An 18,099-nucleotide genomic window follows, 5' to 3' on the forward strand; every position below is an offset into this window, starting at 1 on the left:
TTCCATCCATCAAAAATAGGGCAAACACCCAATGACATCCAATGGGAGTTCTTTTTCCTTCATATAATTACTCTTATACTGCAGGAAAAAAATAAGGTATCACTTACATGCCAGGACTTGTCATATGTGTCATTACATCAGCCTTTATCATTACTAATTCAGTACTTAAAGTAGTAATTAAGTAGTTTTATTAATTAGGTTGTGAGTGCAAGTCATTTTGGTGCTCTTTTCTTGCTGTTGTAGCCTTTATTGGTTATGGTATTGAACAATACTGATAACCCCTTTTAAACTCTAGCATTAGACAAAAGTCCAGGCTCCATGGCTACGCCAGGATTTAGAACATTAGGGTGAACACCACCACGTGGGCTAGCATTACTATTGGAGACTTGAGGAGCATGTGAGAAACAATGAGCACATTTAATCAGATGTACTCTTATTAAAAGTCTTATCACATAGAAATCCCAATTTATATAACTGTCACAGAGACTGCAATGGTTAGAAATCACAAAATGTCCAACACTAGTATATCAAAGTCTTTCATACTCACATATCCATGAGGAATCCTGGAGTGTGGTGGCTGGCTCCAGTTGAGGGTCAGGAAAAGATGACTTTCAGGAATCAATGACTTCCATCCATCTGCCTGTTACATGTACACCCACCAAAGCTCATTAATATGCTTGAGGATTAAACCCCTCCTGTCCTGTCCATCTTTAGGAGTGTGTCCCTGATATCACTGGGGGACTCTTCACCTGATAGGCCACTCGGATAGTTCTTCTTTCAACTTATTAACATTTACATCACCTTATCACCATAGTAAAATGTGCTTCCTTAAGGAAGTCTCAAACATTTTGGTTACCAGTGGCCATCTTGTGATGTCTACTGATCTCTCCTAGGCACATTATCCAAATTCATTTTTCATGTCATTTTTTCAAAACATCAGCATACAAACATAGACACAAGCTCAGCAAATTTATTAGTCACTGATTTATCTTTGTAATATAACCAATTTATCTTAAAGCCTAATTTGGCTAAGCGAAATATCCAGCAGGCCCAACCCTGTAGGCTTCTTGCACTTCAGCTTTAAACCTTCAGCTATTTTTTTACCTATTACCTACCCTGTATTTGTCTCTGCTGTCTAGCTTTTATAATGAGTTAATTTATTTGTTGTAAACTGCACCACACCACAGTGTGCGTGCTATCTGCAATCTTCAAATCACCAAAGAGATGTAGATGCTTAGTTTCCACTAATTTTCATTGCTTCCAGATTCTTTAGTCTTGAGCCAGTCAGTGACCTCTGGGTCAGTGCTATTCAGCTTGAGAAGACCTCAAGGGAGCACAAGGTGAAAAGAGCAACCATCCAGCCAGTACCCTATTCAGCACCATGGGTGCACAATAGGCTGTTCCGGATGCCCCAGATACAGTCACTCTTGGCACAATGGACACAGTGTCACACTTGAACTTGTCTTTATTGAATTTCATCTCGTTGATTTCAGGCCAATTCTCCAATTTGTCAAGGTTGTTTTGAATTATAAGTATTTCAACCCCTCCCATCTTAGTGTAATCTGCAAATTTTATAAGGATACTCTCCACTCCATTACCCAGGTCATTAGTAAAAATATTGAGTAATAGCAGACCCAGGACTGACCCCTGCAGGACCCAGTGTGTCAGTGAACCATTGATAACTACTCTTTGAGTACAGTCTTTCAACGAGTTTTTCACCCACCTCATATTAATTTAATTTATACCATATTTCCCTAGTTTGCTTATGAGAAAGGCATGTGGGACTGTGAGAAAATCCTTATTAATATCAAGATATATTATGCTTCCACTTGGGCAGTAGCCTTGGTCAAAGAAGGAAATTAGGTTGCTTTGGCTTGATTTGCTTTTGACCAATCCATGCTGGCTATTCCTTTTAACTCTATTATCCTCTAGGTCAGGGGTGGGCAAACCACGGCCCACGGGCCGGATCCGGCCCCTCAGGGCTTTGGATCCGGCCCGTGGGATTGCCCCCCGTGGTGCTGCAGGCCCCACACCGGTCTCAGAAGCGGCCGGCACCACTTCTCTGCAGCCCCCCGGGGGGGCAGAGGGCTCCATGTGTTGCCCTTGCCGCCAGGCACTGCCTCCCGCAGCTCCCATTGGTTGGGAACGGGGAACCATGGCCAATGGGAGCTTTGGAGGAGGTACCTGGAGGCACGGCAAGGGCAGCGCATGTGGAGCCCTCCACCCCCCTTCCCCCAGGGGCCACGGCGCTTTCCGGAACGGCGCAGCATGGGGCCAGGGCAGGTGTGCAGGGAGCCTACCCTGGCCCCGGTTTGCACCGCTGCCATCCCAGAGCCGCTTTAGGTAAGTGGCACGGGCCAGAGCCCGAACCCCTCCTGCACCCCGCCCCCCAACTCCCTGTCCTAAGCCCTCTGCCTGCACCTCCCACCCCTCCTGCACCCCTACCCCCTGCCCTGAGCCCCCTCTCGCACTCGGCACCCCTCCTGCACGCCAACCCCCTTCCGAGCTCCCTCATATGCCCTGCACCCCTCCTCTGCCCCAATCCCTTGCCCTGAGCCCCTTCCTGCACACCACACCCCCTCCCACATCCCATACTCCCTCTTGCACCCCAACCCCCGCCCCGGCCCTGCATACAATTTCCCCACCCAGATGTGGCCCTCGGCCCAAAAAGTTTGCCCACCCCTGGTCTAGGTGCTTACAAATTGATTGTTTAATAATTTGTTCCAGACTCTTTCCAGGTAACAAAGTTAGACTGACTGGGTCCTCTTTGTTCCCTTTTTTAAAACATCAGTTACTATGTTTTCCATTCTCCAGTGTTCTGGGACCTCACCCTTCCTCCATGAGTTATTGCAGATCCTTGCTAACAGTTCTGAGATAGCTTCAGCTGGTTCCTTAAGTACTCCAGGATTAATTTAATCAGGCCCTGCCAAATTTAATACCTGTAACTTACCTAAATATTCTTTAACCTGTTTTTTCCCCATTTGGGCTTGTGTTCCTTTCTCCTTCTTGTTAATATTAATTAAGTTGAGTATCTGATCACCGTTAACCATTCTAATGAAAACTGAAGCAAATAGGGATTTGATGTCATCACTTATTAGCTCTCCTTCCCTGATAAGTAGAGGATTTACAATTTCCTTCATTTTTTGCTTGCTCCTAATTATTTAAAGAACCTCTTCTTACTGCCTTTTATGTCCCTTGCTAGATGTAACTTATTTTGTACCTGAGCATTTCAGATTTTGTCCCTATATGCTTGTGCTATTCTTTTGTACTCCTCCTTAGCAATTCATTCATTTTTCCACTATTTTGTAGGATTCTTTTTTTTTTATTTTCAGCTCATTAAAGAGCTCCCACTGGAGCCATATTGGCCAGTTACTATTCTTCCTAGCATTCCTTCGCACTGGGATAGTTTGTTTCCTTGTTTCCTTGAGAAACTGCCAGCTCTTCTGAAATCCTGTATCTCTTAGAATTTCTTCCCATGGTACTTTACCTATCAGTTGTCCAAATTTCCATGGTCTTCACTCCTTCCTTTCCTGAGAACCATGAAATCTACCTTTTCGTGATCACGTTCACCCACATTGCCTTCCACCTTCACATTCATAATCAATTCTCCCCCATTGGTCAGAACTAAGTTTAAAATGGATGTGCCCCTGGTTACTTCCTCCAAATAGAAAAATTATTGGCTGAACGTGGAACATGACCTCCTTAGTGAAACTAGGACATTAGCTAGTTTGGAAGCTTTTAAGAATGCAAGGAAAGATGGGCCTTTGACTCCCAATCTATATGTTAATTATACCTGGTGGCCTCTTCCCTAGTTTGGCCGTGCGATCCGAACTACCTGCCAGGAATTCTCATGGCAAAAACAACTTCCCATGGACCAAGAGTAATTACTAGTCATCAGAGACTCCTACAGTGGGATGGGAAAAAATGTTAGTAGATGAAGAGGAATATGGGTGTGTACAGGGAGGGACTGGTGGAGAGAGAAAGAGAGGGAGGGAGGGAGGGGGAGAGAGAGAGAGAGAGAGAGACGGGTGTGTTTGGGGATGGATAAACAGAGAGCAGTATCTGTACCAATTTTACTATTATGCCAGTACTTCTATTACTGTGGATTCAGATATAATAGTAAAACCAGGCTTTATACCAGTACAGCTGATTCCTTTCTGTTGAAGGCAATAAGCTTTACCAGTGTAAGCCCCTTTCTACTGGTAATCAATGAACAATAAGGAAATCACAAAACTCTGTGTGTGTGTGTGTGTGTGTGTGTGTGTGTGTGTGTGTGTGTGTGAGAGAGAGAGAGAGAGAGAGAGAGAGAGAGAGAGAGAGAGAGAGAGAGAGAGACATCTTTCCGTGTATGGGCTCATGTGTGTATTTGTATGTCAGTCTTGCATGTTTCGCCTTCTGTTTGTTTGTATATTGTGTATTTGAATCCCTTGTTTGTGGAAGTCTTGTGTGTCTCGTGTTATATTTCTTGTGTGTGTGTTTTGTGCATATGTGCTTCTTGCTTGAGTGCATCTTGCATCCCTCCTCTCCCTTCTGTGTCTGTTTAGATCTTTTTGCGGTGAGTTTGTGTTGTGTGCAGTTGTGCTTCTTGCTTGTGTGAGTCAGAGCTTTGGCCATGCCCCTTGTTGCTTCATGTGGTGTGTCTCGGTCTTGTGTCCCTTAGTGCATCGCTTTGAATGTCCCTTGGTCCCAAGAAGATGTAATTTACTCTGCTCATCTGTCCATCTCTTCCACTGTGTCCTTCCCCATCTCACTCTCCTTTCGTTATTAAAATTCCACAGGAACATTTCTGCCCCTCATAAAAAGAGCAGACATCCAATGGGGGTTCTTCTTCCTTCAGAGAATCACTCTTATCCTGCAGAGAAAGAATAATGCATCACTCAGATGTCAGCATGTGCAATGTACATCAGCCCATCACCTGTTGTGATATTCTGCCAACAACAGATGTTTTCGGTTCCATTACTCAGCAGTTCAAATGCTTGTTCTGGCAATTGGGTGGTGTGAGTTCAAGTCTTGCTGTGGTCACAGTTAATTTGTGCTAGGGGCATTTGATCCAGTGGTGCAGGCTAATTTCCTGTCTACCTTTACTGACACCAGCAATTCACCAAAGCAATGTAGACACCCTTGAAAAAGGCCAGTTTGGGAGATAAATTGAGGGAGGAGAGGAAGAAAATGCAACAATTACCGACCGAATGCAGGGGAAGCAGTGAGATTTACTATCATGGCTGCCACCCTGGCCATCTCCTGGAACCATGGAATCCAGCATGACACCTTTGGGCCTCCTTCATCCTAACCCAAGAGACATCTTGACCAAACCAGGAGACAGAGAGAGGGACCCAGATGACATGGCCACCCATCTCAACCAGTTCCGTCTAAGTCCCAGCCACACCTGCAAGATGAGATTTTGTCTCCCCCACCTTTTTGTTCTCTGCCTTAGTTCTTGTCTTTCCTACCCCTCTCCTTTGTCTTTCTATCTAATAAGAGTCTGACTTAGCCAGCCAAGACTGGATATTTCACAACACTGCTGTGAGCCTGTGTCCTACACAACCCGATGCGGGTACCAGTCTGCCAAGTCTCTGAGTGACTGATCAGACCGTGATGCCAGGCCTGTGTTTCTTCAATGGCGCGGCTACAAAGGAGAGCCAACACTAGAGACAAAAGCTGCATTTTCTCTCTTTGCAATTCCCTTTTTTTGCTGTCCTGTTGTGTGTGTTTGTCTTGTGTTGTCTTCTAAAAAAAAGAACTGTAGCAGCAGCTGCTCCAGCCCATCTCAGCTAACTTCTTTCCTTTTTCCTAGAAGGACATTCTTACCATCTTCACCACTTTGGAGACTTTGGGGTGGGGGTGTGAACGTTCCTTCTAAAACTGTCAAGTATCAGAGGGGTAGCCGTGTTAGTCTGGATCTGTAAAAGCAACAAAGAATCTTGTGGCACCTTATAGACTAACAGACGTTTTGCAGCATGAGCTTTCGTGGGTGAATACCCACTTCTTCAGATGCAAGACTTGCATCTGAAGAAGTGGGTATTCACCCACGAAAGCTCATGCTGCAAAACGTCTGTTAGTCTATAAGGTGCCACAGGATTCTTTGTTCCTTCTAAAACTGTCCAGCTGAAGGGAGATGGAAGAAGGGGAGGCTATTAAAATGAAAGCCTTACTTAAAACATCTGAAATATAAAGAATTGACTGTGACTCTTTTTCTGTCTCTTTAAGGACTTTTAATGGTGTCAAGTATCAGAGGGGTAGCTGTGTTAGTCTGGATCTGTAAAAGCAGCAAAGAATCCTGTGGCACCTTACAGACTATCAGACGTTTTGGAGCATGAGCTTTCGTGGGTGAATACCCACTTCGTCGGATGCAAGGCGTGTTCACCATGGGACTGAGCAGGCTGGATACCAAACCCCGAACCGTGTTTAAATCTGCTTAAGGGTGGCCAGTGATAGAGGCACATTAACACCTTTGACACTTTGGGCCCATGTTTTCCATCTGAATGACTACAACAGAATCCAGAGCTGGGCTAGCAGGGGGCTGCAGCCCAGGACTGGGGGGCACTGGCAGAGCTGTGAGTTTCTAGGCTAGGCTTGGATGAGGAAGGTGCCAGTGGGTCAGGACTCGGGGTGCGTCTAAACAGCAAACAAAAGGGTGATTGCAGCAGGGGTGGGCGTACCTACATTACTTTTATTCTAGCTAACATGAGTAACAATAACAGTGGAAACAAAGTAGCACAGGTTTAGCACAGGCTGGCAACCAGAGCTGGTACCCCAGGTCGCTGGTGAGCTGGCATTGGAGCAGCTATCCTGCAGTGAAGTCTGTGCTGCCCTCTATCCTTGCCCACAGTAACAATTAAAGCTGGAATGTCTCTGCCCACCTGCTCTACAATCACACCTTTACTTGCTGGGTAGACAAACCTTTAGATGTTTTTGTGGACTCCGCCTCTCTGGCAGGACACATGCTGTTTGTTCTCCACCCATGCCCTGCCTGCTGGGCCACTGCTTTTAATTGCCAGCTGTCAGGAAATTATGCTAATCCAATTGCTTATTAGACTTCCTCTTCCAACTCCTCCCCCTCCATGTCTGGTTGAGCTCTATATAACATACGCCAAGATGGGAGGGAGGATCAAGGTGAGGTTCAGCTCGGCAGACACCAGGATCCATCTCTCTGACGACAGGTATGGGGTGCCAGTAGGTCAGGACTCAGGATGCATCTACACAGCAAACAAAAGTGTGAAGTGTTGGATACAGAACAAGGCTGGGGCAGAGGGCGGCTGGACTAAGTTGGGGGTGAGTTACACATGGCACAGGGACAGGGCAATATCAGTCTGCCTCTAAGACTCAGGACACCTGGGGTCTATCCATGGGTCTGGGTGGAAAAATTGGAGAGAGTCCAGCGGAGGGCAACAAAAATGATTAGGGGAATGGAGCACATGACTTATGAGGAGAGGCTGAAGGAACTGGGATTGTTTAGTCTGCAGAAGAGAAGAATGAGGGGGGGATTTGATAGCTGCTTTCAACTACCTGAAAGGGGGTTCCAAAGAGGATGGATCTAGACTGTTCTCAGTGGTAGCAGATGACAGAACAAGGAGCAATGGTCTCAAGTTGCTGTGGGGGAGGTTTAGGTTGGATATTAGGAAAAACATTTTCACTGGGGGGGGTGAAGCACTGGAATGGGTTACCTAGGGAGGTGGTGGAATTTCCTTCCTTAGAGGTTTTTAAAGCCCAGCTTGACAAAGCCCTGGCTGGGATGATTTAGTTGGGGATTGTCCCTGCTTTGAGCAGGAGGTTGGACTAGATGACCTCCTGAGGTCCCTTCCAACCCTGATATTCTATGATTCTATGAATAGTGGTTAGAGAATGAGAAGGCAGATCTTGGTCAGGGTCTGTGCAAAACCTGGCACAGAATGGGGCAGGAATAATTGGATATGGAGGGGCTCTGAGGACAGAGTGGGGTGGGAGGGGATCATGGGAGTGGGAGGAGCTAATGGATGGAGATCAATGGAGAAGACAGAGCCCTGCCCTGCGCTGTCTCCATCCATCTTCTCCCTACCCCCACTGCAGGTCAATCCAGTGACAGACACTGCCATGGCTCTGAAGGGACCCTGCCCCGCGGTCCTGCTGCCCCTCACCTTGCTGGTCGCCTGCCTGGCCCTGGCCAGCGGGGACCCATGGAATCCGCTGAATGACATATTCAAGAGAGAGCACGTGAACAACCCCAAGAACAAAGCTGTCAGCAACAGAGCCTACTGCAAAATGATGATGTTGGACCGGGGCGTATTCTGGAAGTACACCAACACCTTCATCCACGAGCCCCTCAGCACTATCAATGCCGTCTGCAAAGCGGATGGCGTACCCGTTGGGGGCCTCAGACGCCAGAGCAAGAAGACCTTCAAAATCACCACCTGCACATTTAACTACATGTCCTTCTCTTTCACTGGACTCAGTGGCACAAACAAAATTGTCCTCTCCTGCTTGAATGGACTCCCTGTGAATTTTGTGAGGTACATTTAGGACCCAGCCAGGGTGTGGAAGGCAAGAAGGGGACCCTGCTGCTTGCTCTAACCCTCCTCTGTCCCTTCCAAACTGGCCACGGCACCTGGCTCCTCACCCACCTCTAAACACTAGTGAGATGGTATACGTGTTTCCACCCCTCAATCTCCACTGCCCCTAGTGCCCATTATACAGTATAGCCGCCCCTTCCCCACCCCCACCCTCTGCTGCCCCTAGTGCCCATTATACAGTATAGCCGCCCCTTCCCCACCCCCACCCTCTGCTGCCCCCTAGTGGCCATTATACAGTATAGCTGGCCCTTCCCCATCTTGTTAACCTTGCTGTCACATGGGGGCCATCTAAAAACCTACCCTTTAATTAAGAAATATTAATCAGTTTCATGTTCTTGTATTGTGTATTCAGCCTGATCATGAGCAATCCTCATATATGTCAAGATTAAGTGTTATTGGTCGTTTGCTTCACTTTTTTTTGTCTGTGCTCCCTAAATGCAATAAAGCCGGATACCTGCAAAAGCAATCATTGTCTTGTTGTGTGAGACCAGGGATAGGAAGAATATAAACCACTGACCACTTAAGTATGGTGCTGGAAATATGTTGTGGTTTTCCAGTGTTTCTCTGTGCTTTCAAGGCCAATGTCAACCTCTTCCCCATTGCTGGGAACAGAGCCCAGGAGTCCTGACTGCTACCACCAGCCCTGCTCTAATCACTAGATACCACTGCCCTCTGAGAGCTGGGACTAGAACCCAGTAATCCTACATAAGAACATAAGAATGGCCATTGTGTGTCAGAGCAGTGATCCATCTAGCACAATACCTATCTCCAACAATGACCAATGCCAGATGCTTCAGAGGGAATGAACAGAACAGGGCAATTTATCAAGTGATCCATCCTCTGTCATCCAGTCTGAGCTTCTGGCACTATCAATCAGAGATTTAGAGACACCAGAACACAGGACTGTGTCCCTGACCACCTTGGCTAAGAGCCATTGGTGGACTTATCCTCTGTGAACTTAGCTAATTCTTTTTTGAATAAATAGTTTTAAGTGAGGTGAAACTTGGGGGTATGCAAGACAGATCAGACTCCTGAAGGGGGTACAGTAGACTGGAAAGGTTGAGAGCCCACTGCCCTAAAGTTTCCTAACACTATGTTAGCTTCTTTGATTCCCACTGCACAATAAGAACATAAGAATGGCCATACCGGGTCAGCTCAAAGGTCCATCTAGCCCATATCCTGTCTACTGACAGTGGCCAATGCCAGGTGCCCCAGAGGGAGTGAACAGAACAGGCAATCTTCAAGTGATCCATCCCCTGTCTCCCATTCCAAGCCTTTGGCAAACATGTTTTCGAGGAAAAATAGATTGGGGGGGCGGGGGGCATGGTGACAGACTGATAAGTTGATGTGTGTGGGAATGGATAGATAGAGTGGTAGGTATGGAGTTAGGCAGGTTGATGTGTATATGTATGGATAAACTGGGAGAGCGGAGGGTATTGTGATCGATTTATAGGTTGATGGGTCCAGGGATGGATAGTTAGAGCGAGTGGAATGTTCAGTGGTAGACTGATAGGTTGATGTGTCTGGGGTGGATAGAGTGGTGGGTACAATGATAGATTGTTAGACCGATGTGTCTGGGGATGGGTAGATAGACAGACATGAATGCTTTGATGCCAATGTCATGCCAGGACCTTTCCTTATTTGCCTGCATGGTCCTGAGCTGCCAGGAAGGACACACACTAACATCCAAATGCTCATACATACACGAATATCATACACTCACACATACATGTACTAATATCATACAAACACTAATATCACACACACACAAACAATAATATCACACACAGACACACACACACAAAGTAATATCACAGACAGAGACACACTAATATTGCACACACAGATACACTAATATCACACACACACACAAACACAAATGTCACACACAGATATATTAATATCATGCAGACACACACACAGATGCACTAAAACCACACACACAGGCACACACCCAAACACTAATATCACACACACACACAAATACACTACACCCTTAGGGAATGCTGCAAATACAGACATTGGATGAGCTAGGCATCTAAGGAAATTGGCAACATGTTTAAGTTGACTACTTTATTTGTACAACGTTGAGTGTGCATGTGTGAAAGGCGCACTGGGTGTGTGGAATGCTGGGGTGTGTGTGAGTGTGCGGAAGATGTACCCTGTATGCTTGTGCAGAATGACTGTTTGTGTGTGTGAATCAGACAGTGTGTGTCTGTTTTTGTGGGTTTTTCTATCTACCTTTGAGCCCCTAGACATCCCCTGACACCCAACCTCATCCCAAGGCAGAGAAAAGAAACACACAGCTTGTGACTCTTCACTGGGGAAAAACAAAGCCAAACCAGATCTGCAATCCTACAGGTGATGAAGCCCAGGTAGTTTTTACCTCCATGTAGCTCGTCACGGTCAGCCCACTACCCCAACCTGGGGTTAAACTTGTCTAGCCACAGAGAGGGAAACTACATCGCCTTGCTCCTGGAGGATTTCACCTGGAGAAGGTGATGCAGAGTCTGAGTGCATCTGAGGACAGCTGCCTTCCACAGAACCCCTGGGAGTGATGTGTGCATCTAGCAGCTCCCTGGACTTTGCCACAAGACCATGGGCAAACCAACCGGCATCCAACCCAATCCAGACTGAGGTGTTTGCCATGGAAAGCCCAGTCTGGGAGTCCAGGGGAAATCACTGCAAAATATCACCAAGTATCAATCTCCATCTGCCACTCTCTGAGAGCCAATTCTACAGACAGCAGCTGGCTGGAGAGAGTGCCAGTGTCACCCCACATGAGCCGCACCACGCCCCGCCGGCTCCATAACTCGGGATTTAGCATCCTGCCTTTGGAAATTGAGTGTTGAGTGTTGTGAATTCATATCTCGCTAGGCCTCGTAGGGTCAGTGGGAGTTTTGTACCAGGGAATGTCTGAGATGTAACTCCTGGGATCCCAAGAGTTTATTTTCTCTATAGACCTGCCGCAAGTGACTCAGTCTCTCTGGTGGTGTTTTCTTCATGAGCCTAACTTGAGTTCTGCATATCGTCCTGCCTCATACCAGCCTGGCCCCTAAACCTGGGAAGTACAAAGAGCTTGGGGGGGCCGGGTGTACCCCAGGATCACAATGGCACAGCCAGGTGCAATGCCTTGGGATCACTTTGGCAGGGTGTTAGGACAGAATGTGTCTGGGGAGTGGGTGTGGGAATGGTGCCAGCTGTGTGTGTGTGTGTGTGTGTGTGTGTGTGTGTGTGTGTGTGTGTGTGTGTGTGTAAATGATAGCAGCCATTTGTGTGTGTGAATGTGGCACACTCAGTCTGTGTAACAAATTTCCAACCCATTTGAACTGCGCCTGCATAAACACACACATGCTCTGCAACTACCAGTAGGGAATTTCACCACCAGCAGCCAACGCTTCCTCCGCTGCAGCTAAAACGAGCAATGACTTGAGCTCTGCCTAAATAGTGAGCTGCAGTAATTGCTAAAGCCAGCCACAAGAGGGGGACACACACATACTGTTGATAAATTGCATAGTCAATTGCTTGACCGCTCTTTGGTATTGTATAAAATACACCTTGGAACACAAATAAAGCTTGAAGCACAACTTCTATTTAAGTGCAGCACATCAGTATTTTTAGATCCCCGTTATGACGCAGGTTTTCCAAGGCTTGTTTTGCCTCATCTATGTTCTTGCTAATTTGAATAATCTGTGTGTGTGTGTGTGTTTTCACTCTAGAAATGTTTTTAAATATAAAGTAAATGGATTAGTAGGCCCATTAAAAAACTGATAGGTAAGTTTTACCTTCATCTGGATTCCTATTGGATAATGGATTTATTCTGAAACACTAGAACAGGCATTATTATGATGTAAGAGTGCTACACACATGAGGAATAAAACAGAAATGTGGAGTAATGACAGTATAAGTGAGGCCTCCAGATATAAATTCCTGTCATTAGTTACTCCACAGTATGTTTCATTCCTATTACAGGTCACCATTCCTGCTGGCTGGCACCACCTAGTAAGCTTCACCGGCCAGAAGTGACTAGCTTCTCCCCAGTCCCATTATACTGATCTGAGCCTTCGTGGCCACACACTGGAGTTGCATTGCTTTATAAAGCCTACACAGTCCATTGCATACTCAGTTGATCATAGGCTGAAGTATAGTTGACCAGTCTGTTATTTATAACACAATTTATATTTTTTCTTTAGATGCATAAGGGTCTCCACTGGGCACTGATATATTTTGATGTTTCCATTCTGTGGGAAGCATCCATAAACAACTTAAGTTGGTTAACATGATAAAAAAAAATTGTGTGTTTGCTTTGAATTGATCTGATTTTTAATAAGCCTAATTTATATACAGAGGAACTTACTTTATTTACAATGCAACAGAGGCCAAATCATTTATAACACAATCTGTGCTTTGGTACAGCCTATGGCAGAAGCATTCCCTGGCTTTTACTATTTCATTTTTTTCCTTTGTGAACATACATTTTTGCTTTCTGTTCTGATATTTCCAGTGCTTTTGCACACACACATGCACGTTTTAGATGCTTTTGAAGTTTTTGCACAGACATTCATTTTTACCTCCTTAACACATGAATTACTAGTTTTCCATAATAAATATAGAGCTCCACTGCTAAAACAGATGCTCACAATCAGGGGCGGCTCTAGCCATTTTGCCGCCCCAAGCACGGCGGCATGCTGCGGGGGGCGCTTTGCCGGTCGCCGGTCCCACGGCTCCAGTGGACCTCCCGCAGACGTGCCTGCGGAGGGTCCACTGGTCCCGCGGTTCCGGTGGACCTCCCGCAGGCACGCCTGCGGATGCTCCACCGAAACCGCAGGACCAGTGGACCCTCCGCAGGCACGTCTGCGGGAGGTCCACCGGAGCCGCCTGCCGCCCTCCTGGTGACCGGCAGAGCACCCGCCGCGGCATGCCGCCCCAAGCACGTGCTTGGCGTGCTGGGGCCTGGAGCCGCCCCTGCTCACAATAGATTCTGGGAGATGTATTGCTCTCCCCCTCTGGTTTAGCAAGAGTTAGCAACAGAATTTTTACAAGCGCTTTTTATAGTTAATCTACTTGTGGTAGCAATTAAACTTTTATTAAATGGTTGGAACCATAAACTTTAATTAACTAATACAATTTCCTTTAAGATAGCACAAAAGAAAATTGTATAAAAATTCAAGCCAAAATGAAGCAATGCAGGTTTATTCAAAGACTTTGACTGTAATAAACTTTTATTACATTTGCTTCTGTGTGGGAGACAAAGGAAGAAGCATTAGAATTAGTTTGGTTAGCTTTATCATTTTGCAGCCCCACTAGACATATATCTATATTGATATCTATGTAGATATCGATATAGATATATATCATTATAGTTTTAAACATAAAGGAAAAGCTTAACCTGGATGTAGGGTTATATTATTGTTAGCTCCGAGAGAGAAGTGGGATTCTGTGGGTTTGAGCCAGGTTTGGGAACCCGGGCCTCTGGTGTTTATCCCAGCTCTTGGGGGTTGCTATCTATTCCCGCAAAATCTGAATTTGTTCCCTGTTTTTGTCTGCACTTCACACTGATCACAGGAATGAGCTCCTTTGCCACAATTAATTTTTTTGGGGCAACTCCAGACATGTTTTTAACATGTTTAGCTTGTTTTTAGCCAGTAATTTCTCTCCCTCTTGCTGGCTGCACCTCACCTGGCAGTCTCCTAATGTTCTCTTCATTTCTTGTAAACTGCAGTCGAGAGGGGTGTTCCAGTTGCGATCTCTTGCACTTGCTGTTTAATTTTCTACTCTGATAGTATTACTGTTCTAGTTTTAACCATTCTCTTTCTTCATTTCTTTCTTTAGTATTTACTTCATATAATGAATGCCAGGGAGCGTTTTTGTGCTTTGTGTCCCACAAACTCTAGTTACATATTTTCTTACAAAAGATTCAAGAGCTCCTTTATTATTTTGGGGCATTATAATTGCTAATTTTAAGGCCCTGGCATTTTGCCATTTCAGCCTTTGATGTATCTGGACCTTTTGCCCAGAAAGTTGTATTTGTAATTAATCTGTATATATTCTTAAAGTTTGCCTAAAGTACTTTATCATGCACTGTGTATAAAACGGCTTATTTTAAAAAGGCATTTCACCATAGTAGCTGTCAGGGTTCCTTCCCCACTCTGAACTCCAGGTTACAGATTTGGGGACCCGCATGAAAGCCCCCTAAGTTTATTTCTAACATCTTAGGTTAAAACCTGGTACGCTGCCACCACGAAGTGATTTAACAAGAAACAGGGAAAGGACCACTTGGAGTTCCTCTTCCCCCAAAATATCCCCCTAAGCTCTTACACCCCCTTTCCTGAGGAGGCTTGAGAATAATATCCTAACCAATTGGTTACAAACTGATCAAAGACCCAAACCCCTGGGTCTTTGGACAATGGAAAAATCAGTCCGGTTCTTAAAAGAAGGATTTTATTAAAAAGAAAAGGTAAAAATCATCTCTGCAAAAACAGGATGGAAAATAACTTTACAGGGTAATCAGATTCAAAGAGGACAGAGGAACCCCCTCTAGCCTTAGTTTCAAAGTTATAACAAAACAGGGATAAACCTCCCTCTAGCAAAGGTAAGATTCACAAGTTGAGAAAACAAAGATAAAACTAATACGCCTTGCCTGGCTGTTACTTACAAGTTTGAAATACGAGAGACTTGTCCAGAAAGATTTGCAGAGCCTGGATTGATGTCTGGTCCCTCTTAGTCCCGAGATCGAACACCACCAAAACAAAGAGCACCAACAAAAGCCTTTCCCCGCCCTCCCCCAAGATTTGAAAGTATCTTGTCCTCTTATTGGTCCTTTGGGTCAGGTGTCAGCCAGGTTACCTGAGCTTCTTAACCCTTTACAGGTAAAAGGATTTTGGTGCCTCTGGCCAGGAGGGATTTTATAGTATTGTACACAGGAGGGTTGTTACCCTTCCCTTTATAGTTATGACAGTAGCACTTACTATAAAAATCCCATCCCCCTTCCCAAGGGCTGGCCTAGCTGGTTGGGCAAATGTATATGAGATTGAAGAACACTAGCATTCCCCTGCTTACTTAATGTAATAACCCTCCAAATATTTAGGTCACTATCCTGCACTGCTTGTCTCCTTATCTCCAAAAAGATACACTGGCATTAGAAAAGGTTCAGAGAAGGGCAACTAAAATGATTAGGGGGTTGGAACGGGTCCCGTATGAAGAGAGATTAAAGAGGCTAGGACTTTTCAGCTTGGAAAAGAGGAGGCTGAGGGAGATATGATAGATGGGTAAGCAGAGTCAGGATGAGCTCTACCCTGACATCTGATAGTGAATTATGGTGAGTGTGGAAAAGAGTTTCAGGGACTGATCGTGTTTGCACAGGCACACCTATCCCGCCTAGCATAGCCCATGGCAGCCTAAAATGGTTACTTTGACAGCTGTGGGATCCCCAATTTCTTTGTTATTGGGGCAGGAGGAATAAAGTGTTGTCACCCTGATTATGTGAATGAGGAACTATGAAACTGCCTTATGACAGAGAATCTCACCATCAAGTAAATAGCACTCGCTAGACAAGGGACATGGGTGCCAAAACCCAGTGAATGGAGAGAGTGCGTACGTACGTACGTACGTACACACACACACACACACACACACACACACACACACACACACACACACACACACACACACACACACACACACACCCCTCTGTTGGTATGGGCCCTTCTGGATGGCCTAGCACATCTATTGCGCCTCCTTTTCTCTCTCTCCACTGTTGAATAGCAGAGCTAATTTTGATTCCTTTAGGAGTCCATCTAGAGGCTGCTGAGCTGAATTCACTTTGGGCCAATGGTGCACCAGCACTGGGGCTCCCCTACTACAAGCTAAAATCACTAAAAGAGCTAAAACTACTGAGCTGAGATCACTGAGTGCTGTGTTAACTGGTGGGGGAGCCTGAAGATATACTGCTAAGCAGCTGGCAGAGCAGTTTGCAGGACAGTTGGAGCAGCGAGCCAGTGCAGCAGAGCGGAGTGGAGCTGAGCAGTTTGTGGGGACAGCTGGAGTGGTTCATGGGACAGCTGGTGGAGCGGAGCAGCTTGTGGGACGGTTGAAGCGACCCACGGAACAGTGAGCGGAGCGGAGCGGTTTGCAGGGATGGCTGGAGGAGCGGAGCGGCTGGTGGAGCACAGCCACTCGTGGTGAAGGCTGCAGCAGACCTCCATGGAGAGGCGGGGCAGTCAGCCTTGCTCACATAAGGTGCCCCTTAACATCCTGTGTGCTCCCCCCAATTCCACCCAGGCTGGAGGGGGGTGGTAAAACTCTGCAGATGAACTTTTGAACACTGGGGTGGCACTGACCAGGGCAGAGACTTTTGGGTTGTTGGACTTTGGGGTGATTTGGACTTAAGACCCTGAGGGGAAAAGGACATTGCCAAACTTACTTGGAGGTGGGTCTTTTGCTCATGGTTTGTGTTATGAATCCTGTTTGTGGTGTTTCCCCAATGTAATGCTGCATGTTTCCCTCCTTTATTAAAAGGATTTTGCTACACTCGGACTCCGTGCTTGCGAGAGGGGAAGTATTGCCTCCTAGAGGCACCCAGGGGGGTGGTATGTAATTGTCCCAGGTCACTGGGTGGGGGCTCGAGCCGGTTTTGCATTGCGTTATTGAAACGGAACCCCTGGATACTGAACCCGGCCCTTGTTGCTGCCAACTCAGAGGGGCAGAAGAGTTACAGACATATATAAAATCATGAGTGGTATGGAGAAAGTGAATACGGAAAATTATTTACTTGTTCCCATAATATAACAACTAGGGGCCACCAAATTAAATTAAATTAATGGGCAGCAGGTTTAAAACAATTAAAAGGAAGTTCTTCTTCACACAGCACACAGTCAACTTGTGGAACTCCTTCCCTGAGGAGGTTGTGAAGGCTAGGACTATAACAGGGTTTAAAAGAGAGCTGGATAAATTCATGGAGGTTAAGTCTATTAATGGCTATTAGCCAGGATGGGTAAGGAATGGTGTCCCTAGTCTCTGTTTGTCAGAGGGTGGAGATGGATGGCAGGAGAGAGATCACTTGATCAATGCCTGTTAGGTTCACTCCCTCTGGGGCACCTGGCATTGGCCACTGTCAGTAGACAGGATACTGGGCTGGATGGACCTTTCATCTGACCCTGTATGGCCGTTCTTATGTCCTTATGTTCTTATGCTTGGTTTGACGGACATTTTGGCTAAATAGCTTCTGGTTTGGCTTGCCAAATTGTTGATAAATTGTACAGTCAATTGCTTGACCACACTTTGGTTTGTTATAAAATATAGTTGAGAGACCAATAAACAATCAGTCAGGTTTATTGCTACCAAGACAATACTAATATAGCACAGGGAAAAGGTTCAATATGATACTAGTCTCTGGAAAGCTGTCTCGTGCAGAGACGTTACATGCACCTTATGCAGAAGGTGTGCTCCCAAATTTACGTATACAGTGATTTTACGAGTTACATATCTCTTTACACATCACATTGTATCAGCTGGTGACACACCTGGCAATAACCTCCCACACTACTGTAGTAGT

The 18,099-nt window shown here is 45.9% G+C and overlaps 1 protein-coding gene and 1 long non-coding RNA gene across 2 annotated transcripts; one reads left to right on the top strand and one right to left on the bottom strand.

The window, feature by feature from the left end:
• Positions 1–4,357: 4,357 nt before the first annotated feature.
• On the bottom strand, positions 4,358–15,266 carry LOC123347273. Its single transcript, XR_006573094.1, has 3 exons — positions 15,202–15,266; positions 7,090–7,196; positions 4,358–4,852 (listed from the first exon to the last, which is right to left on the bottom strand). It is a non-coding gene; the product is annotated as an uncharacterized LOC123347273 (long non-coding RNA).
• On the top strand, positions 8,071–8,496 carry LOC123347272 (ribonuclease-like). Its single transcript, XM_044984672.1, has one exon. It carries the CDS (start codon positions 8,071–8,073, stop codon positions 8,494–8,496), a length of 426 nt encoding a protein of 141 aa, XP_044840607.1.
• Positions 15,267–18,099: the final 2,833 nt, after the last annotated feature.

The sequence above is a fragment of the Mauremys mutica genome, chromosome 13 (assembly GCF_020497125.1).
Source record: "Mauremys mutica isolate MM-2020 ecotype Southern chromosome 13, ASM2049712v1, whole genome shotgun sequence".
NCBI classification, from domain to species: Eukaryota; Metazoa; Chordata; order Testudines; family Geoemydidae; genus Mauremys; species Mauremys mutica.